General features: G+C 32.9%; 3 protein-coding genes across 5 annotated transcripts; 2 read left to right on the plus strand and 1 right to left on the minus strand.

Annotated features, from left to right (window-relative positions):
- Window positions 1–287: 287 nt before the first annotated feature.
- LOC105632454 (heat stress transcription factor A-1b) lies at window positions 288–6,700 on the minus strand. The gene is made up of 3 exons (XM_012214836.4): window positions 6,292–6,700; window positions 990–2,311; window positions 288–523 (listed from the first exon to the last, which is right to left on the minus strand). The coding sequence occupies exons 1-2, from the start codon at window positions 6,499–6,501 to the stop codon at window positions 1,028–1,030; spliced, it is 1,494 nt and encodes a 497-aa protein (XP_012070226.3). The 5' UTR covers window positions 6,502–6,700; the 3' UTR covers window positions 288–523; window positions 990–1,027.
- A 5,142-nt stretch (window positions 6,701–11,842) lies between these two features.
- On the plus strand, window positions 11,843–15,747 carry LOC105632456 (Protein kinase superfamily protein). Of its 3 annotated transcripts, none has more exons than XM_012214837.4 (12): window positions 11,843–12,217; window positions 12,320–12,421; window positions 12,546–12,603; window positions 12,953–13,033; window positions 13,192–13,266; window positions 13,358–13,602; window positions 13,714–13,785; window positions 14,139–14,255; window positions 14,341–14,422; window positions 14,594–14,640; window positions 15,356–15,437; window positions 15,575–15,747. In XM_012214837.4, the coding sequence occupies exons 1-12, from the start codon at window positions 11,982–11,984 to the stop codon at window positions 15,656–15,658; spliced, it is 1,281 nt and encodes a 426-aa protein (XP_012070227.1). In that variant the 5' UTR covers window positions 11,843–11,981; the 3' UTR covers window positions 15,659–15,747. The 3 variants fall into 3 exon arrangements, 2 of the variants coding, with proteins under 2 accessions (XP_012070227.1, XP_012070228.1); XM_012214838.4 differs by having other exon boundaries at window positions 13,195–13,266; XR_001046777.4 differs by lacking the exon at window positions 14,594–14,640.
- Window positions 15,748–17,267: 1,520 nt separating this feature from the next.
- On the plus strand, window positions 17,268–22,303 carry LOC105632457 (Acyl-CoA N-acyltransferases (NAT) superfamily protein). Its single transcript, XM_012214839.4, has 7 exons — window positions 17,268–17,621; window positions 19,305–19,370; window positions 20,084–20,305; window positions 20,407–20,551; window positions 20,992–21,091; window positions 21,182–21,410; window positions 21,920–22,303. Exons 3-7 carry the CDS (start codon window positions 20,199–20,201, stop codon window positions 22,095–22,097), a joined length of 759 nt encoding a protein of 252 aa, XP_012070229.1. The 5' UTR covers window positions 17,268–17,621; window positions 19,305–19,370; window positions 20,084–20,198; the 3' UTR covers window positions 22,098–22,303.
- Window positions 22,304–22,702: the final 399 nt, after the last annotated feature.

Genomic DNA, 22,702 nt, shown 5'->3' on the forward strand with positions numbered 1-22,702 from the left:
GAGCAATTCATGCTAATTTTTTTAAAATAAAGCTAAAAGCAAGAATTTTATTCTGTTTATGTTATAAAGTAAAGGCACTTGAAGAAATGCAGTACATAAAAAAGTCAACAGACATGGTTATTATCCTGAAGATATTAAATTAAATGCCATCAAGACAACTTTCCTACTCAGAGACTTGATGTCTTTGTTACATTTAAAAGGCTGTTATAAGTTGAATAAGAATGCGAACCCCTAAGTTTGTTCTGCACGTTTCCAACATTACGAGCAAGAAACGCTCGTGCTTAGTATTGAAAGAAATTCTCATTCTCATTCCACATTTGTGACAAAATATTGCATAATATCATTCATTTAGGACCTTCACACATAACCAATCACAGACTACAATACCATGTTACACTTGATAAAGGTAAAAAGTAGAGTGGTTGAACTTTAAAATGGGAAAAAAAAAAAAAAAAAAAAGCCTTGCCATCTTCTCTCTAAGCAAAAAGCTTTTATGTCTGCTCGGCAGCGCAAAACGGCAACTCTGCAAGAATTATAAAAAATGCGACATTTCTGAAAACAACAGTATATTTCTCTAAATCAAGTTTGTAATTTGGAAGCATATACAATTTCCAGCAGACTCTTATAGTTTTAAGAGGGGGTGAAGATGCATCAAAGAATCGCCATATTACAGTATTATCTAAAATAACACACTTTCCTCGCTCATATTTTTAATGCTTAGTGAAAAATGAGATGAAAACGCAAATGCTAAATAAATTCTTTTTATATTATGAAGTAATTTTGTATGAAAACAATACATATACAAGGTGAATAGCAGAGGGCAAAATGGTATAAAACACATCCTATGACATCAATAACTGTGCAGAAATAGTCTGATCCAATGCAGGGAATCTAGAAGTAGGCAAAACTTAGTTATACAACCAGATTGTTATATGGAGAGAAGGGGCAGACTGCAGCTTATCATTGTAAATGGCGGTTTAAAAATTTACCTTTGATAGCAAGAGAAGTATGTACAATTGGTGAAAATTCACCCCCTTGTGCCTGCTGATGCAAGAAGCTCCATTTGTTCTGTAAGATGATTCATGTTTTGAATATTGTCCCATCCATCCTCTTCCCACGGTTGTAATTCTTGTTCCCTGTTCATGCGGCTCTGTGGTGAGTTTGAATCACTTTCATCTGTGTCCCCTGTGACTGGGCTCGCTGTAAGGAACTGTTCCCAGAACACATCATTAATGCCAGGAAGCTTAGGGATCCCATCCACCAAAACCTCTGTATCTTGATTGGGAAAAATGGCGTCAGTTGGCACTTCTACAGGCATTTCCATGTCCAAAACAGATGACAGTGGACTGATGTTCTCCTTACTCCCAATCTCAGAACCCACAAAATTTGTATTAGGAATTCCAATGGCGCTTTCTGGAACAATTGCTTCTCTCCGATTGAAATTAGGCAGAACCGTGTCTTGCACCAAGTTATTCACTCTCATCTCAGAAAGATGGTCCATATTTAGGTCACTTACAGCACAAGATGAGGATTCGACCTCAGATATGGCATCAGATGTATGACTGACAGAAAACCCTGAATCAATAGGAAAACTTGATGGCCCAGAAGCTGGTGGAACCTCCGGAAGCATCAATTCTGAGATTCGACTTGAAGTGTTGCTGCTGTCTAATGCATTGGAAGAAGGAAGATTGCCAATCAGGAAAGGACCAGAGTTGTTCATTGGTGGTTCCAGCCTAGACGATGAATTAATCTTCAGGATCTGGTGCACCATTGCTTTTGCTGCTTCATTCATTGAAGAGTGGAATTTCACAATTGGTCCATTTGGAGGACTACTGCCTACCTTGCTTGCCAAATTTTCTTCTCCTTGTCCAGGAAGTCTCCTCTTTTTAGTGCCTCCAGTAATGTGCCTCTTGCTTTCATTGTTCTGCTGCACAAGCTGATTCAAGAACCCTGGACTTTGCATGGCCTTTGCAAGAAATGACATCATTTGTTGCTGTCTCTGCTCCATTACCTGCACGCGGTGCCCCACAGTCTGCAACTGGTTGTCTGTAGCTTGCTGCTGCTGCCGCAATCTAACAAGTTCCTGCATAAGCACATTCTTGTCCCGCTTGAGTCTTTCAACCTCTTCCTCTAGTCCAAATTTCCCAACTTCAATGACTGCTGGAACTTTAGAGCTCTGAACTAGAGGTGGTTGATTATTGTGTATCTGAAGAGGCTTTTTCCTAGATATACTCTTCAAGAGATGTTTTTGCCCTCTCAAGAACCCCTCATTCGCAAATTCACAGCGATCTGGGTCAACCTTCCTGAAACCCTGTTCAACCAAAGGATGATATAGCCATTATAATCGAACAATCAGGATTAATGACCATTATGGAGGTCGTTTCTTCCAAGCGTATAGGAAGCTAGAAATGCACCAACCATTCAAGTCTGAACATCAAACAATGTTGCATTTTGATTTGGATTGCATGACAAATGAAGTTGCCAGGCAACTTCTGCAATTTTTTTTTTTTTTTTTTTTTTTTTTTTTTTTTTTTTTTTTTAAGAATGAATTTCTACAAATTTAAGCATATGATCAAAATTTTAAAATTCCAGTCTATAAATAGAGTATAATCAATCCACGGGAAGGCATGGAATAAAATTCAACTTCATACACACATTTTGTTATTCACTAATAACTTCAATAAGTCCTCCATTCTGCCTGTTATTTTATGCTATGTTTCCCTGGATTTTGACAAATAAATATTTGAAAACAAATGTTGCCTTTTCTTTTGTCATTTCTGGGCTTTATTAATGATTGAACACAGCATGTTATGCTTATAACATTCTAAAGCAAGCTTTAATGCTATTGCTAAACAAAGTTCAATTATGCAAATGAGAAGATAAATGATATTATATATATCCATACAGATAGGCAAACAACAGATTTTCAAGGAAAATAATGTAGAAATGATGATGATATGAAACTATTGAAACTTTAAGTTGAATTATAAGAGTACTCTATTGCTGCCCAGGCAGACAGTTCAGGATCCAAGATCCAAAGTTTCAAACTCCACTTCAAGAGTCAAGCAAAGGCATGGTTTCTATCTGCCCCCATCTTAAACACTAGCTCAAAACAGTATGAATTTCCATTTACCAAAAAATAAAAAAAAAAAGAATAAAGCTCAAAATGATGAATTATATACAAACAAATAAAAAATCAAGCATTCAATTTCAAGCAATTTTATGGGAAACTTACAATCTGCAGATTAGACGTGTTAACTACCAGTTTACTCTGTTAATTCACAATACCGACGCACTTATCAAAATACTGCCAAGTAAACCCAACATTGGTCAAGTAATACCCGAGCAAGGTGTAAATTGACCTGCAAGTTTTCAGCACAATGGTTAATACGTGCCATGGTTAATGCATTTCTTGGCAACAAATTACAATTTGACAGGTGCGGGAGCTGGTTGAGTCACTAAAATCATAGAGAAAAAAAAAAATTTCTCTATACAGAAAGTGAAAGTTTGCTCATAGAAACAGAGCAAGACAAACAAGCAAATAAGCCCTCATGAGCATCATCTCATAAAAGATAAGATGAGATGAGATGAAATATCTGTTGAGAGCAAAGAAAGAAGAAACCAGAAAATTTTTGGGATTGGGAAAATAATAAGGGATCGCTAAAAAAAGGTGGACTTGGAAACTGAATCACCAAAGTAGACTTTAGTTATTGAAGCCTAACACACAAGACGATTTATTCAAGCCTAACAGAATGTTTTGCGCACATTGGTGAATGAGTAAGCAATAACCACAAAAGCTTGCTTTTTAAGAAACTAAAGTTTCAGTCTATTAGACAGCTCTCATTTCTTCCTTTCTACTTCCCAAACTAAGACCTTTCTTTCTGGAAACACAAGGACATTCAACCCATAAAAAAATTGAAGACAGCAAGGAACATAAGTAACAATGACAAAACACAACTATAGTGAAGACCCTATCAGATAGCCAAACATGCATGCAAAAGAAACATTTTGCTCCTCATTTATGTCACTGAAAGAAACCAAAGTTACAACATTGCACATTAGCAGCCTTCAAATGAAAAATTTCACAAGGTTCCCATATGATCCAAGGTTTAGAAGGGACTAGACAATGCTTGTTAAGAGATTATGCTTTCGTAACAGTAGAAATGACCAATACTATATGAGCTTTATCAACAGGGATCCTTGAATTTTTTTTATTTGCAGTGAATATCATTCACAAACTAAAAACTAAATCCTATGATACAGATGATAGTTTATCAGAGGAAGAATGCACCCCAAGCCCTTTCTCTTACATTCATAAATAGATAACAGACTGTTCCACACAGAGAGTATTCATTAATAAGAAAATCACATATTTTAGAAATGTGATTGAAGAGATTACTCCCTCATTGCCAACTGTTATATATATTTAATATAAGATAATGCTATATATATATATATATATATATATATATATATATATATATATATATATATATATATAGCAATGTCAAATGATCAGGACAAATAATAAAAATAAAATACAGAAATATTAAATTTCGAAGCACAATCCAACAATAAATCCATGCATTCTAGTTTCCTGTCATCATACTTTGCAAAAGAACTAATAGTCTTTTGTCATATTAAAAAATGCACGACTATCCCAAATCAATTTTGACAGGAACCTCAAAAATATAAGGGGATGTAGCGTCCCTTAGCAAACTGAGCATCCAACCTTCATAACAAATACATGTCCCACCTTTATCAATACTAATTTTTCCTATAGTCCATAAAGCTTGTATGCAACTTGTAAAATATCCAAATTCAAAAACTTAAATGTCTATTTTACTATTAAAAGTGCATATGCCCCTCCTCTAATCATCTAAATCAAATAACAGATAAACAGAAATGTTATTGAAGCTAAAATTTACAGCCAAGTTATCTGCTTTTAACCCCATATAAACCATGATACTCCAGAAAGAAACTGGAATAGCCAAATCAATTCATAAGCAATTTCACATCCCTTGATCCCCCACTGACATAATTCAGGAGCTTAGGACAAGCAAGTCCTGCCTGTCATCCTAACTCATAAAAGAACAAATTATTCCAAAAAAAAAAAAAAAAATGAATAACTAAATATGCCAATGAATATTTGTTACCCCATACAGCAGGAAGGTTATGTGGCAAAAAAATTACATCACAGTTAAGCAGTAAGTAAGGCAGAGGACAGCCATATACCTAAAACAAATAAGCATTACAAAATCATCCTGAAACTTTTTTGCCAGCAAGAAACTATTTCAAGAAACAGCTGTCGAAAAGGTTTATGATTGAAACCTGAAGCAAATATAACAGAATGAACTCATGCACATGAATATTATAACTTGACAGATGTGTTCTACACCATATCAGTAGGGCAAAAAAACTTTCATGATGAATTATTAATCAATATCGCACTACTAACATAGAAAGTTCTACCTATTGTATATGCAATAATACAGTTGAACTAACATTTTTTCTACATGCAAAAAGGTTCATATTGCACTAATAAAATTGCATTAATCATTTAAGTAAAAGCTATATGTTCTACTTTCTTCCTTCCCCATTGGCAAGCAACTGAACTTCACAACACTAACCATTACATTATAAAATTATAAAGCAATAATATTGCTAGAAGAATATATACCAGGTGCAGATGCCAAATTCATAACAATACTCATTTAACAGCAAGCAGGTTTCTAAATCATCACCTGAATACATTGACTCAATTAATGATACTCAGTCTAATCTTCAGATTAAGCAAGTTTTTTCTCAACAAGTTACTCTCAAATTAACTAAAAAATAGTAAAAATTGTAAAGATATTCCTAGAATTTTATTATCAGTTTGAGATGCTCCACATGCGTCTTTCACAATAATGAAGTTCAACGCAAGAATTCAGCACACCAACAAGCCATCACGACAACTTATAACCATTTGGAAAACAATTTAATAACACAGAAATTCCCAAGGCAACCTATAACCAAGCTACAGTCCGGTGCCACCAACAAATCTACATATTTATAAGTATAACACAACACAAGCAAGTTTCTATAAATCGAAACCCTAACTAAGCACATCACCTACAAACAATTCATGCACAATCCATGGTGCACATAAAGGACGCACAAGGTACGATAGAAAGAACAAATGAAACACAATTCAATTGGCAATATTAATGAAAAAAAAAAATTCAACATATCTAAATCGAATCAGGAGGAGCAATAGCACGTAGGAAAAAAAGGGGAAGAAATACCTACATAAGTATTCAATTGCCTAACAAAGCTAGAGAAGTTGCTGTGCTTGAAATACTTGGGCAATAGCTCCTTTTGAAACTCCGGCACATTCCAAACCACAAAACTATTATCATTGCTACTCCAAGACACCACCGAATTCGTAGACGGGTCATCCACCATGTCATATGTCTTGCTCAGAAATGGCGGCACCGAATTCGAAGTCACAGACTCCATAAAGAAATTTGATCGAAGTAGAAATTCTACAAAGGTTGAACCGAATTTTGTGGAAATTGCGGTGCGATGAGAAATGGTAAAGGGTTTAGAGAGGATTTTAATAGTCACAGTATTAGAGTGAGGAGGCAGAGGATCAAAGAACCACTGAGAAATATGAAAGAGAGAAATGATGGGTAAGTCAATCGTACGGTCAAGATTAAACTGACACGTAGCGATCGCTATTGACGAATAAACTGTGATTCCTTAGGACGCACTGGCAATCAGTATACCGCGCAGGCTGGCGCCCTTTGCCACACATCCTATCTTTTTTTTGTTTTCTTTTCTTTTTTTGGCTCCAAGAAAGCGGTAATTTCTCACTTAGAAAAACACACAAATTTTTTTTTCATGTAAAAATGTGTAGGTTGTGGTATAAATTATTTTGAGTACATTTCCAATTATAAATATTAAAATGTGTTTATAATTATATTAAAAATAGCATCCACTAAACAGCGGTTGTTTATCGATTTTTACCCTTTACTTGAAATGAATGGATCACATAAATCTTGTAATCTATATATATCTATTTTGTATATATATACATAGGGAAAATTATTATTTAGTCCCTCAATTTTTACATAATTATCCAACTAATCTCAAATTTTGCGCAAATATCTAACTAGTCCCTCAGGTTTAACTCCGTCTAATTAAAAGGTCCTTCCGTCCGAAAAGTTGATTTTTTTCCGTTAATTATAAACTAAAAGACTAAAACACCCCTTCCTAACTGACGTGGACCATACTTATTCATTGATGGAAAAATTATTATTTAGTCCTTCAGGTTTTACATAATTATCTAACTAATCCAAGTTTTGCGCAAATATCTAACTAGTCCCTCAGGTTTAACTCCGTATAATTGAAAGGTCCTTCCGTCCGAAAAGTTAGTTTTTTTCCGTTAATTGAAGACTAAAAGACTAAAACACCCCTCCCTAACTGACGTGGACCAGTATGAAGCGATAATGATATACCTAGTTTGTTTCCCTTTTGTTCCTTCCATGCCATAATGATATACCTAGTTTATCTTTTGCACAGATAACCTTGCATTAAATATTAATATTCATATTCAAAGTTATGAAATTATAATAATATAGGTGGCAATAATAATTACTTTTTTTATCTGTAAATAACTATTGTTTTAGAGCCGGTGTTTTCTCCGCAAATATCTTTTTTTTTTAGAATATTAATGAGTAATTAATTTTTTTTTCAATTTTATCCTTATTTATATTAAATTTAATAATTATTTTTATAATTTTCCAAAATCATATAACATCTCCTCTCTTACTTAAGATTACTTAATAAAATTAATTAATATTTTGTTATAATTTGTAAGAATAAATTTACTTACTTAATTACCATAAAAACATTAAAAGTATTTATGAATAGATGGAATACTTTGTTTTTTTTTTTTTTTTTTTAGATTTTATCAATGATAATAGTAATGTTTCTTGATAAAATTTGCATATTAAATATGAATAAAATAGAAAATTATGTTTATTACTTTTTTTCTAAAAAAGAAACTATGATGATAATTTGGGGTAAAAAGAAAAATGAGGTATGTACTTTTTTTGAAGAGGTATTTACTTTCATGATTCACTTAAATTTAATAATATTTAATTAGAACATCAAATTAATTTTTTTATCCTTTTTTTAATACTGTCTTTGTTCCATAATACTTGTCAAATTTGAGAAAATAGTTTGTTCTAAAATATTTGTCTAATTTGGTCTAAAATACTTGTTATATTTGCAGTTTTAAGGAGTAATAAATATTTTTTTCATATTTACCCTTTGTGTATGATTAATAATTATTACTTCAATTTAATGATTTTCTTAGAGATTAATATTAAATTAAGGGTAATATTGTCAAAATTTATTCAATAATTTATTATAATTTATACAAATTTAATAATTTTTTTAAAAGACATGAAATTCTAAATGTGACGAATATTATAGAATGAAGATAGTAATATTTTAGAGACATAATTATATTTAATGGTTTTTGATTTGCAAATATTCATAATCTAAAACTAAACCGTACACTTAAGAGAGAAAAATGATTATGTCTCCATCGACTTTATATGAAACTCTTCAATTTTCATTTTTAAATTTAGCGAAAGCTAATTTTCCTACTCGTGTGATTAAGCTTAGTCTATTGTCAGGGACTGCACCTTAGGCGAAATCCCACATCGGCTAAGCACAAGGTGGAAGTACTGTACATAAGGAGTAGCAGGCCTTGAGTTCCCGAGACGCGTTTTGGGCTAGGAGGTGGTTCCCTGGCCCAGGAACAAAACCGTGCGGGCCTGGGGCCCAAAGCGGACAATATCTCGGTAGAGCCTGGGATGTTACAAACTTGGTATCAGAGCCAAGCCTTGTCCCTATGGCTGGTGGTGGGGCAAACCTCAGCGAGGACGCTGAGTCCCTAAGGGGGGGTGTATGTCAGGGACTGCACCTTAGGCAAAATCCCACATCGGCTAAGCACAAGGTGGAAGTACTGTACATAAGGAGTAGCAGGCCTTGAGTTCCCGAGACGCGTTTTGGGCTAGGAGGTGGTTCCCTGGCCCAGGAACAAAACCGTGCGGGCCTGGGGCCCAAAGCGGACAATATCTCGGTAGAGCCTGGGATGTTACAAACTTGGTATCAGAGCCAAGCCTTGTCCCTATGGCTGGTGGTGGGGCAAACCTCAGCGAGGACGCTGAGTCCCTAAGGGGGGGTGTATGTCAGGGACTGCACCTTAGGCGAAATCCCACATCGGCTAAGCACAAGGTAGAAGTACTGTACATAAGGAGTAGCAGGCCTTGAGTTCCCGAGACGCGTTTTGGGCTAGGAGGTGGTTCCCTGGCCCAGGAACAAAACCGTGCGGGCCTGGGGCCCAAAGCGGACAATATCTCGGTAGAGCCTGGGATGTTACAAACTTGGTATCAGAGCCAAGCCTTGTCCCTATGGCTGGTGGTGGGGCAAACCTCAGCGAGGACGCTGAGTCCCTAAGGGGGGGTCTATGTCAGGGACTGCACCTTAGGCGAAATCCCACATCGGCTAAGCACAAGGTGGAAGTACTGTACATAAGGAGTAGCAGGCCTTGAGTTCCCGAGACGCGTTTTGGGCTAGGAGGTGGTTCCCTGGCCCAGGAACAAAACCGTGCGGGCCTGGGGCCCAAAGCGGACAATATCTCGGTAGAGCCTGGGATGTTACAAACTTGGTATCAGAGCCAAGCCTTGTCCCTATGGCTGGTGGTGGGGCAAACCTCAGCGAGGACGCTGAGTCCCTAAGGGGGGGTCTATGTCAGGGACTGCACCTTAGGCGAAATCCCACATCGGCTAAGCACAAGGTGGAAGTACTGTACATAAGGAGTAGCAGGCCTTGAGTTCCCGAGACGCGTTTTGGGCTAGGAGGTGGTTCCCTGGCCCAGGAACAAAACCGTGCGGGCCTGGGGCCCAAAGCGGACAATATCTCGGTAGAGCCTGGGATGTTACATCTATACAATTCTACATGTGCATAAAATTATAGGAAAAATTATTATTTAGTCTTTTAGTTTATACAATTCCCTCCCTTATCGCTTCATACTGGTCCACGTCAGCTAGGGAGGGGTGTTTTAGTCTTTTAGTCTTAATTAACGGAAAAAAAACTAACTTTTCAGACGAAAGGACCTTTCAATTAGACGGAGTTAAACCTGAGGGACTAGTTAGATATTTGCGCAAAACTTGGGATTAGTTAGATAATGTAAAATCTGAGGGACTAGATAATAATTTTTCCATCAATGAATAAGTATGGTCCACGTCAGCTAGTGAGGGGTGTTTTAGTCTTTTAGTCTATAATTAACGGAAAAAAATCAACTTTTCGGACGGAAGGACCTTTTAATTAGACGGAGCTAAACCTGAGGGACTAGTTAGATATTTGTACAAAACTTGGGATTAGTTGGATAATTATGTAAAAACCGAGGGACTAAATAATAATTTTCCCTATATATATATATAATCTTTCTTTATTTAGAATTCTATTTTTTTTTATATTGTGATTGGACAACTTAAATATTTTAATTAAATTTACTATAAATTATTCTTAATAATATTTGAATTACTAAATTTATTTATACATAACTACCTATCCTAAAACACAATATTTTAATTGTTTAAATTATAAACTACATTATCTTTATTAATTATTTAAATTACTGAACTTTAACTATACTGTTGGTTCATTTATCATATAAACATTTCACATTAAAATTTTAGTTTAACTTCTTAGACAAAAATAACTGAGGTTAAATCAATATCAAAGAGAAACGTTTTATATGGTTAATTTTTTAATGAGAAAAATACATATTAATTATTATTATTAATCAAAATGAAGAATAATATAATTTAATAACATTATTTAAATAACATATAAAGTGTGGTACTTCGACTAGTTTATTTACATATAAAGAACATAATAATTCATTAACGCATGGTTAATCATTTCGTTTCACAGTCAAAAGTGCATTATTTTGGCCTATTGTATTATAACAGCCTGAACTACGCATGCTTGTACAATTTCACTCTAATTTGATTTTCCTCGCAATGTTACCTTATTTTCAATTTTTTTATAATTGTAGCACTATCAATAGCAACTAATGATGCAATTAAAAATAAAAAACATTCTCATCATTTTAAAATTATCATGTGACTCTGATAAAGATTTTAAAAATAAAAATTTGAATAAAATTGATTAGTTTGATTAATAATGTTGCAAAAATGAAATTTTAATTTTTGAAAGAGATATGCTAATTAATAAATTAATAATGTAAATCTTTATTAAAAAATCTCTAAACATGTTAACAAAAATTAAATCAATAAAATATAATTTTTTAATTGCAAATTTTATTTCATATTATCTATATTCTAAGGATGAAAAATTTTGATTGTAATAATTTTATAAATTGATAATATAATCAAACTATTATTTGTTTAGTATAAAATAAATAAATAAATAATTTTTTAATTATTTTAATTTTCAGTATCTCAAATATCTTATTTCTAAGTTTATAAATGTAACATGCTCTAGATGAAATTATTATTGACATTCAAATAGTGTTTAAATTTTATTTTCATTACTAAATTAAAAAAAAAAATTAGAAATATTTTTAATTTACAACTGCACCTTTAATTGCAATTAAAGGTATTGTTATTTTTAAAAAAATTGAAATTGAGGTGAAATTACCAAAAAGACGAAAATAAAGCGAAATTATAACGGCATGTAAAATTTGGAGTAGTTTGATACATAAGGCGAATTATTTTACAATCCACCACGAGCTCCATTATGTAATTTCCACAGTTCAACCGTGATGACGTGGAGTATTATCTCTGGACAGAACAGCACACAAGTGCCTTATCGGTTTCCCCCTTGGCGCCATTTCTATTACGAGATAACAAAAATCGCACTTCGTCGGTTTCGAAGCCATAGCAGTAGTCAAGATGCTTCTCGCTTCACTCGATTGCTTCTCCTTTCCTTCTGCATCTTCTATGCTCTCCTCTCCACTTTCTCGCAATCGCAGATTATCCTCCTTATGCACTAAAACTCTGATTTTGACCAACTCGCCTAGTCGAACTCCCCCGAATCGTTTCTGCTGCACAGCAAGTCTGATTATGAATCCTGACTCGTTCGAGGTGGGGAAACTGATCGGCAGCTATGGGTTTATGAACATTACAAGGTGGTGCTATTTTGCATTATTTTGCCCTCAATATATATATATATATATATATCTATATATATATATATTTTTTTTTTTTGAAATTTGTTCTTAATTTGGCAGCTATTCTGGTTACCAATCGGGGATGGATTTGGAGTACTCATCAGCAGTGAATATGGGGCAATTAAAAATGCAAGATGTGGGTGAAGGTGGTGTGAAGATCAGGTGCATTTTTTGAACATGTTCTATAATTGGCTTATTTTATAAAGTATATAAATCAGCTTTTAATTAATAATTTTAGTTCTTCTTACTGATAATAGTAATACTATTCATGGCAGTTGTTTTTCAGGCTTTATGAAGGAAGAATAGTTCAGGGTTCGCTTAAAGGAACTTCAGTTGTTTTTAAGGTGAGTCTTTGTTTATTTATTTCTATGAACTTTGTTGTTATGTTATGGAATAGTGTTGCAGCATATGGAGACGTACATGTGTGCTTTGTCCAGAAATTGGTACCATTTGATAGTTCTTGCTTAATTTTAATTAGTGAATCCGCAATGTGAATCTGTGCTTGTTGTTCAATGGAGCTACAAAGAATTTGGACTTATATGATATCATATGCAAACAATTAAGGTCTTGTCCCATGACATTTGTTTTCTTTTGAATAAAATCTGTTCTATGGAACATTCTTTTATCTTTATTTCAGCTTATATTAGTATGCCTTTGATGCATCATGGTATATTGATATTATTGATTCTGAAGGTTTATCCTGGACGACGAGCCGGTGGTGTTGAAGCGGATATGATGGCAGCAAATGAGCTTAATACTCATGCTGTGCTTCAGGTAGGACGAAGGCTATGAATTTTACCTATGTATGAACTGTAGACAATTGCATTTCCTTTTCATTATTGGCAACTTAATGAATTCCTTTTTTTATATAGTTTGTTCATCTTTGGTGATGAAATATAGTATTCATTGGTCTTTTCCATGCATATATTTAGCAGGGCAGTTCAAAAGGTATCTGTCAGAATCTCCTCATACTCGTAGGAGGGTTTGAGACCAAAACTGGGGAACAGGTCTGTTGAGTAAATCAAGTATCAATTTTTAATTATAAGTTAAGTACGTCCTTGGTTGCAATCCAATTGATTAAATTTAATACCTGTGCAGTGGCTTGCTTTCCGTAATGATGGGAAATATAGTGCAGCAGACTATGCAAAAATTACGAGTGAAAAAATATCAAAAAGCCGTTCTATTGGGGAAAACTCTTGGAATCTTTTTGAGCAAGAGCAAACAATAAAACGCAGAAGATATTTTGTTATTGCACTTCTTAGGGGTGCTATTAGTGGCCTAGGATTCATGCATGATCATGACAGATTGCACCAGAGTCTTGGACCATCGTCTATTGTTTTGAAGTATGTTGGAGTGTGATCTAAGCTTACCATTTCTATGCTAAATAAGAATGCTAAATTATAGTGGATGTGTTCTCTTTCTTGATATTTCATAGTATTACTTGCTAATTGCAGTACCATAATGGAGAAAGATTCTGCCTACTTGGTTCCACGACTTAGAGATCTAGCCTTTTCTGTTGATATAAGGTACTGCAATGTTCCTTGTCTTTTTTGATGTGATCTAACCTTCAGCTCATTTTTATGCTTAAAATGCCTCTGCTCTAGACATGTATGCCATTTAATATGGATTAACATAAGAATGACTGTACTGTTCTGTAGTTTTTTTTTTTTTTTTTGATCAGTTATATGCTAATAAATGATCTGTGTTTTCTGACATTGATGAAGTGGTGAGTTTTGCATTCGGCTTAATCACTACTTAGTATATAAATTTTGCAAAATAGTAAAAGCATTTTTAGATCTTCATAATTTTGCTGCATATTAATTTCTGAGGTCAGAACAAATTATCGTCTATATCTTTATCTAATGACATGGTTTCCTAGTATTTCTCGTTTAGAAGAGGGCAATAAAATGCTCTCAGAAGGACTTTGGAGAAGGGCAATCACTGCTGGTGCCTTCACGCCTATGGAGAAAAGATCCTTCGGAATTGCAGATGACATGTAAATTGTTGTAATTTTAATTCACTTTATCAGTGGAGTCTGTCAAAGCTTAGTTCTGACTATTTTGTTTCTTATTCCTGCATAGATATGAAGCAGGTCTTCTTTTTGCATACCTGGCTTTTGTTCCATTTTGTGAAGCAGGCATAATGGATAGTCTTTCTTTGCAAGTAAGCTGCAATGTTAACCTCCCTCCTCACTCTATTTCCTTCTTGCGTTATTGCTTATCATAACCTTTTTCTTCACATGTATGTCCTAATGTCTCTGCATGTTTAATGTGCATACATGCATATATAAGCTGGTTTCTTACTGACTGTAATCATTTATGCATGAGTTTACAGAGGCTTTTCGAAAGCACTTTCAAACTTGATCTTGATGCTGCAAGAGAGTAAGATGACTTGTATACCTTACGACTTGCTTAAATAAATTTAAGACAGGGGCTTAGATGCCACATTAGAAATGCTACATTAGTTAAGTAAACTTCTCCGGATCATTTAGGTATTGCGCTTTAATTTACACACTTCAGAAGTGTAGGCTCTTTATTATTTAGTGAAGTTAATGATATCATGAACCAACTATTAGATTCATAAAGAGAATGGTCATGTTGAAAGGTGGTTAGCTATTTGGATATATATAGACTCTTAACAGACAGGAGTAAGACCATGCTTACCCTAATCCTCTCCAGGCTTTCAAGTTGGAGTGCATCTTTTTGTAAGCCTAGGAGCGGAATGAGAGTGGATTTTTTAATTATTTGATTATGTGAAACTTACCTTAAAAATAAACTTTAATGCCCTTTTAATCAACAGTTTCAACATAGCCATGTTCTCAACAGCAACTAAAACAGTAGTGTCAAAAAACATAATACAACTAAGTAGTTACTACATATCTAATACTCCAAAGGCATCTTGCAAAAATTCATAATTTGGTGCTTCGCATGCCAAACTAGGATAAAATGTGATAATTGTGCACAGGTCAAATAAAAAACACTTTCCCACTTTATCATGCTTCACAAGCTAAGACCTTGCATCAACAGTGTTCTTGTGGTGTTAATATTGTTATGCCCTCAACTCCTTACATTTTCTCCCTTTTTTTATCTGATGCAGGTATTGTTTAGCAGATGATCGCTTGGAAGAAGCTGTCAAGTTTCTGGATCTTGGTGATGGGGCCGGTTGGCAATTACTTCAGGTTGGATTTTAGTTTAATTTTCATGATTGATTTGTATTCTTCTCAGTTCTGTAATTCCTATGTTGTAATAGAAACCATGATACTTTATATCTAAGTGCATTGTCATGAGTTAAAATACTATTTTTCTCTCTGTGTAGGCAATGCTAAATTCTGACTACCGGAAACGACCAATTGCTGATGCAGTACTCAACCATCGATTCATGACTGGTGCGGTGCTTTGAGCTTCAAAAGCTACAAACATGTCTGATATTTGTACGTAGTAAATATTTAGGCATCAGAATATATATTGAAGAGTGAATTTTTTTTTTTTTTTTTTTTTGTTCTGTTTTATAATCTCATCTTTTTCTTTAGTTAAAAAAAAAAAAAAAATCATCCAGTGTAAAAAAATCATTAAAAAATATTTTAATTTTATTTTTTCAAATGTTAATTGAGTTAAAATTAATATCGTTGATAATATTAAATGTTCTTCTATTTTTTAATAATTAACTAAATAATTATAGTATTAATAATATTATTTTAAATACCAAAACTCTTCCCATTTTTTTTAATAATATCAAATGCTCTTCAATTCTTTTTCAATAATTAATGAATTAATAATACGTTAATATTATTTTAAATTATAAAAATTTCAATTTTTTAATGATTTAAAAAATTAATAATATTATTTAATAATAATATTATTATTAATAAAATTTCAATATCGTACTTCGTTATGCTATTAGAAATTTGTAAAGTGAATATGAAAAATGGGTAGACAAAGAAAATTGTTTTTTGTGTTATTTTTAATGAGTTTTTCCTTCTTTTTTTTTTTTAAATAACAAATTCTGCCATTAAAAGAAAAAAAACGGAATCAATAGACAACAAACATTTTAGAAGAACATCCCAAATTTGTCTCCTAGCCCAACGGATGCTAATATCATTAAGACAACCAAAGAATCAATTTACAGTCTCAATCAAGAAGACCAAAATATGAAAAGTCATTTCAAGTTCCAACTGATTTAACATTAATATTAATATCATTAATAATATCATACGTTTTTCAATTTTTTTTTCAATAATTAACTAAAGTATTAATCATTAATATTATTTCAAATGATAAAAAATTGTAGTTTCTTCTTTTTTTAATAATTAATAAAATTAAATTAATAATATTATTCAACATTTCATTTGTAAAAATTTCAAAATCAGTTTCTCTTATATTATTATAAATTTATAAAAAGGAAAAAAACACTAAAAAAATTTGAACCTAAATGTATAATTATTAAAATACTGAAGGGTTTTTTCATTAGCAATAAATATAGTGTATGTTTAATTACTAAAAAAATAAATTAAAAATTTTAATTAATATAATAAATTTATTTTAAGATTATTAATTATTGATTGCACTCAGTACATAAAAATAAATAAAGTTTATGTTTTAAAATTTTAAAATTTAATGATAAAAATATAAATATTAAATTCATATAGTTAAATTCATAAAAATAATATAATAAAATTGCAATTCTGCAGAAACATGGGACATGACTAGTGTTAATTAAAATGGAATGTATAGTATGCGGGAATTTTTTTTTTTTTTTTTTCCAAATGAACAATCTCAATCATTATGGTTTGGTCCATTTGAACGTTACCATTTTGAGAGAGGTTAAAGAAAAAAAAAACTTGATTACTAGGATTTTCTTTTTTTTTTTTTAGAAATAAATCAATAGAAATTAGATTGTACGTTCAAAGATTTGTCTTAAGGATGATATCTTTTGTTTTTTATCTTGAAAAAAAAAAAGATTTGTTATTTTTATTGAACTCATTATTATCAATTGATTCGTCTTCGGTTTGCTTACACAGTCAAACCAGCAAAATTGTTTTCTTTGATGATCAAAGGCAAAAGCGCTCATGACAAAAATTTCACGAGGGGTATTTTCGTTATCATAGTAAAAATCAACAGAAAGTCAAGTCTACCCAGAAATTGCAAAAAAATCAAAGAAGAAACCTTTACCGAAAAAGATCCTTTCTCGTCTCAAACAAGATTTCGAACCCAGTTTTTCCAGGAAAGCAAAGCATTCGATTCCTTTCAAAACCCAGAAAAGAAAACTAAAATTCCATTTGCAATTCCCAAATACACATCTTTTTCCTTTTTCTTTCCCTCTTCTCTCTCTCTCTCTCGATACCCCTCCAAAACCACTGAATGAGGTTGGTTTCTGCTGAGATCTCTTTCCTTTGTTCTTTAAAAGTTAGCAATTTTTGGGTATTAAATTTCTCTAATTTATTTACTTAATGGGTATTTCTTTGGAATTAGTTGATTTTGTCTCTTGATTTGTGCTATGAAATATTTAGGGAGCTTGTATCTCATTCTAATGATAGTTTTTTTTTTTTTTTTTTTTTTTTTTTTATAATTTTTTTGTGTGAGTTCTAGATTTTTGCAAGAACTTCAAGTTATTATCATTTGGTTGAGATTTTTCTGAAAGATACTTTGAGAGGATGGATAACGATTGAATTGGGCATAATTTATAAAACTTAGTCTTAAATGATGTATTGTACTTTCAAGATTAACTTTTAAAGCAGTTGCTTATTGCTTTTCATATTAGTTGGATTAATTTTAGATTTTATAAACTGTTCATGCTTTTTAGCCAAGGTTACTAACTTCTCACCAAAGTATTTAAATATTTCGATGTTTATTGATATACTTTTGTGACTGATATTTATTGGTTTTTTTTATTTTTATTATTTTTTATTTTCACATTTGAAGTTATGATATTGATTCTTTGTCTGATTACATGGCATATGATAACTTCACAAATCTTTTAGCTTCAATTTTGACATGTCAACATTTTTTCCTGGATTCTTGATGTCGCCTAAATTCTGGGAGTTAAAATATAATGTGTGGTCCATTTTTTGTCATTTTTCAACGTATTTCCCCATTTTCTTTAGTATTTCTTTTCTAAATGGTAATACATATGAATGAAATGGAAAGATTGTTGGGATGTTAGTGGTTTTAGTGAACAATAGCTATGCAGCTAGATATCTATTGTCTCCTCTCTTATGATCATCATCTTTGGTCATAAAATGGATTCATGTGTAATCTAATCCATGCTCATGGATTATTTTGAATAAGGCAATTTATTTTTTCATTAGCAATGGAAATTGGTGAATAGTGGAGCCATGTCAAATTCAATAGTTGGCTAGATTAACAAAGTAGCTGGAGAAATGAAGAGAAGGGAAATTAGTAGGAGACAAGAAATTTACAGCTTAATGAAATCTGAAATTGTAAGAATAGTTGTTGGATTCTTATCATTGGAATTTGGGGATGATTGAACCATATTAAATATTTAGATTTGTTTATTATTTGGTGCATGGCCAGTGAAATGAGGTCATTCTTGTTTACCATTTGGTTCTGTAACTTAACAGGTCATATATAAGGGCAATTCTTTCTCCAATTAAAATAGTGGTGTCTTTTTCCTACACACTTCCTTGCACAGTAAGCTTAATAAGCATACCAGTGATGCAGGATCTAGATTTTGCCTTTCCTTTAATTTGATAAGACAAAGTTATTAACTAGCACAGATACATATGCCATTAGGTTGATACAGTATGGGTTTTAGTTGCTATATATTGCAATATCTATAAAGTAGTAAAAGAAATTTTCTGTTTCACTATATAGAGTCATCTTATTTCTGCAATGAAGGATTGATACATTTCCAACACTGATCTCTCCTTTGAATTAGTGTCTTTAGTGGCTACTGATGTTTGGAAAGTAGAGTTAGTTAAGTTTTGTTATGTTTGCTATTTGTTTATTAGAATCTGCTCTGGTTGCATTACCATATAACAGTACTTTAAACTCTATTGGTGATTTAATTGGTTGGCTGACTTTTGCAGATCACCTGTAAAGAAACTCTATTGGTGATTTCAGAAGCCTCATTGTCATAGGAAGAGTCAGCCAAGGTAATATTTTTAAATAAAAAATATCATTCACTTTCAATTCTATTTTTGAGCTTGGAAATGCAGTAATTGGCCTGTAAAATGGCAAACAATAATCTTGTTGTTGACTGCTAATTGGCTCTTATACAAGAAAAAGTCTTCTAAAGGAGATTATATATGGATATGATAGTTCCTCATTGATATTGCAATTCATGTTTTACAACTTGTGCTATATTTTGTCCAAAGTAAAGATTTTTGTTGTTTAGCTGCTCAGAAGCTTGACAGTTGAAGTTGCTGAATGGTTACTTTTGCTTTTGCTAATAATATTCTGATAGAGTTTTCTCTGTGTGGTTGCTTTTATAAATTAATGATTAATGATGGTATTGACCCCCACTATGAATTCATTAATGAATTTGACATGATACATGTCGGTAATTTGTGGATTAATGCCAGTAGCTGCATAATATTTGAATGCATGTAAACACTAAAGCCAATCAACTAGAATATTAACAGTTACAACATGTTGGCTGCATATTGGTAACAGGAACAAGGAACTATTAAATTAGGCTTTCCATCTTCTGAAGCTAATAGTAGCCATTACTTCTTATATTTTTCCTATTTGGCATCTCTAGATACTGTTTTGTGCTTCTTGTCCAAGTTTCTTTGACTCTTCGTGCCTATGTCTTTTGAACACGTGAGTGTATTTTCCTACTGTAAAGGACTGATGATTTTCTCAGTTTCCAGCAACTCCTGCATGGAGATGGTGACTCATGTGGCATAAATGGAAAATTGTCATTTACAATTCTTCCAAATTTACCATATCTTTGCTGGGGATTGATAGCAAAACAATAAATGGTACAACCTAAAATCTCCCACCGCCCAACTATATGCTACAGGCCTATACGGCCCTCTGATTTGGAGATTTTAGAGCGACTCCATGCAGATGTATTTCCTATCAGGTGGATTGCTTAAAAATGTTTTTTTTCCCTTTCTTTTTCTAGCATGTTATGATCTTCAAAGGTTTAGTTGCCTTTCATAAAAAATGCATTTCTCTTTTCAGGTATGAATCAGAGTTTTTCCAAAATGTTGTCAATGCACGTGACATTGTGTCCTGGGCAGCTGTTGATCGTAGTCGACCAAATGGTAACAGTGATGAGCTTATTGGATTTGTTACCGCACGTATTGTGCTGGCAAAAGAAAGTGAGGTGGGTCTTCTACATTTTTTAGGGTAGGCTTACATCTGTGCCTTGTATTTGAATTATGGGATTGCAAAACTTAGTTGTTGGTCGCTTCAAAATTTGCATATTTGTGTGATTCAGTGCCTAACATGAAGTATTCCCTAGGAGAGTTGAGTTTATTATGACTGTATTGAGATAGATATTTGGTGACAACTCAGACAGAGATCCTCGTCAAACAAATATTCATCCTATTTTAACGTTACCTCATGATTGAATTTGAATTATGGTTGTGTTAACAATTTAATTGCATGACTCCCGTATGACATGTAGAGTGCTTGAAAGTAGCCTACATTTCAAGTTTTAGTTCTGCACTATCGATACATATGGTTTCTTTTCATCTAATGATGATAATTTATGCTTCTTGTTCTTTTGTGATTTATGTCACCCAACTTCTGCCTGCACTGCAGATAGGGGACTTACTTAGGTATGATCCCTCAAAACCAGATCAAAAACTAGTGTACATTTTGACACTTGGAGTGGTAGAAACTTACAGAAACCTCGGGATAGGTTGGAATCTCTCTCTCTCAAAAGTACTTTCTTGTTTCCAACAGAACTTGAGACTTACTCTGATTGATCATTTGCCTGTTGAATTTGCAGCAACTGCTCTTATTCGTGAAGTTATCAAATATGCTTCAAGTATACCAATATGCCGTGCTGTTTACTTGCATGTGATTTCTTACAATAATCCTGCCATTTATTTATATAAAAAAATGGCATTCAAGTGTATAAGGAGGTTGCAAGGCTTTTATCTAATCAATGGCCAGTATTATGACTCGTACTTGTTTGTGTACTATGTAAATGGCGGTCGTTCTCCATGCTCTCCATTGTAAGTAGAACGGACTTTATCTATTTTTTTTTTTTTTGTTCTAAATTGCATTTTATGCCTCTGATTAAGAATGATGAACATGAAACTTACGAATATTCCAGCAAAATTTATTAAACCTAAATGACTCTGCAGACAGTTAAAAATACCTCGAGTTACTTCCATGTGAGCGTGCCTTAGCATTGCCTTATTGGTAGCATTAGCATAGGCCTTTTAGAAGTGTAAATTCCTGATAACGTAAAAAGCTGTGGGGTGGAACAGGGTCAAGACGCAGGAGGTGTTTTACACTTCTTGTTGCCCCTCTTTCTTCTCGGTTGTGGCCAAGCCCATATTTCCAACTGGTTTTAGAAAAAGCAACCAATGTTGGATTTTTTTAAGTATCTTTAGTTGACCTTCTGGTGGAGGCGCAGTGTGATGCTTTACAACGCCTTTTTATTTTCTCTGTTTGCTTCATCCAAAATCATATCTGGAATTGTTAATGCTGAAGATTGCTGTTTGATGATATTTTGCAGAGAGCTTGTAACAGCTGTCGTGAGTTACATGAGGAGTGGTTTTAAATCTGTAGCTGAAAGGCTATGTAAGAATGAAGAGAAGCCGAAGTGGCCCAAATGTAAAGAAACTCATTCTCTTATATCAATTCAAAACAAGAAAAATCTCACAACTGAGTGTACGAGTTATGAATGTGTGTAATATGCTTATTTTGTTGGAAGAAACTTGTTATAAAATTATGTCTTCTAGTCCTGTATTAGTTCTCTATATGTTCTTTCAAAAAATCACCTTTTTTTTTTTAATTACTGTCCCAGACTTGTATTTCATTCTGTCCACCTCAACATATATGTAATAGAAGTTGTCCCGACTCTTATAGAAGGAAAATTGCTCTCTATTGATTCTTCCAAGTTGTGTTTTATAACATAATGATATTATTAGTAACAGGAGTGAATTTCATATCATATGAGATTCCAGATTTAACATATATTTATGTTCTAGATATTGTATGGCAATTTAATAAAAGAGAAATTTCCTTTTGTTCTATGAAGATATTCATAAAGAATGACTCAAGTGGTAATTTGCGCTTGAGTTCAGTGTAGGATTCCTGCATTTGACATGTGAAAAAAATATTTAGGTAGAAATAAAATATGATCAGTGTGGTACTCGAAAGTGATCTGCTTCGGCTTCATAAGAATTTGAGCTCGATCAAAACTAACGATATTTTAAAGTATAATAGTAAAAAAGTTAACCAAATAATATCCATTCCATGTTTTAAACCCTGATTAATTAATTAGGAATATTAATTA

This window comes from Jatropha curcas, chromosome 2, assembly GCF_041381405.1.
Source record: "Jatropha curcas cultivar XTBG-Jc1 chromosome 2, XTBG_Jcur_1.0, whole genome shotgun sequence".
NCBI lineage: Eukaryota > Viridiplantae > Streptophyta > Magnoliopsida > Malpighiales > Euphorbiaceae > Jatropha > Jatropha curcas.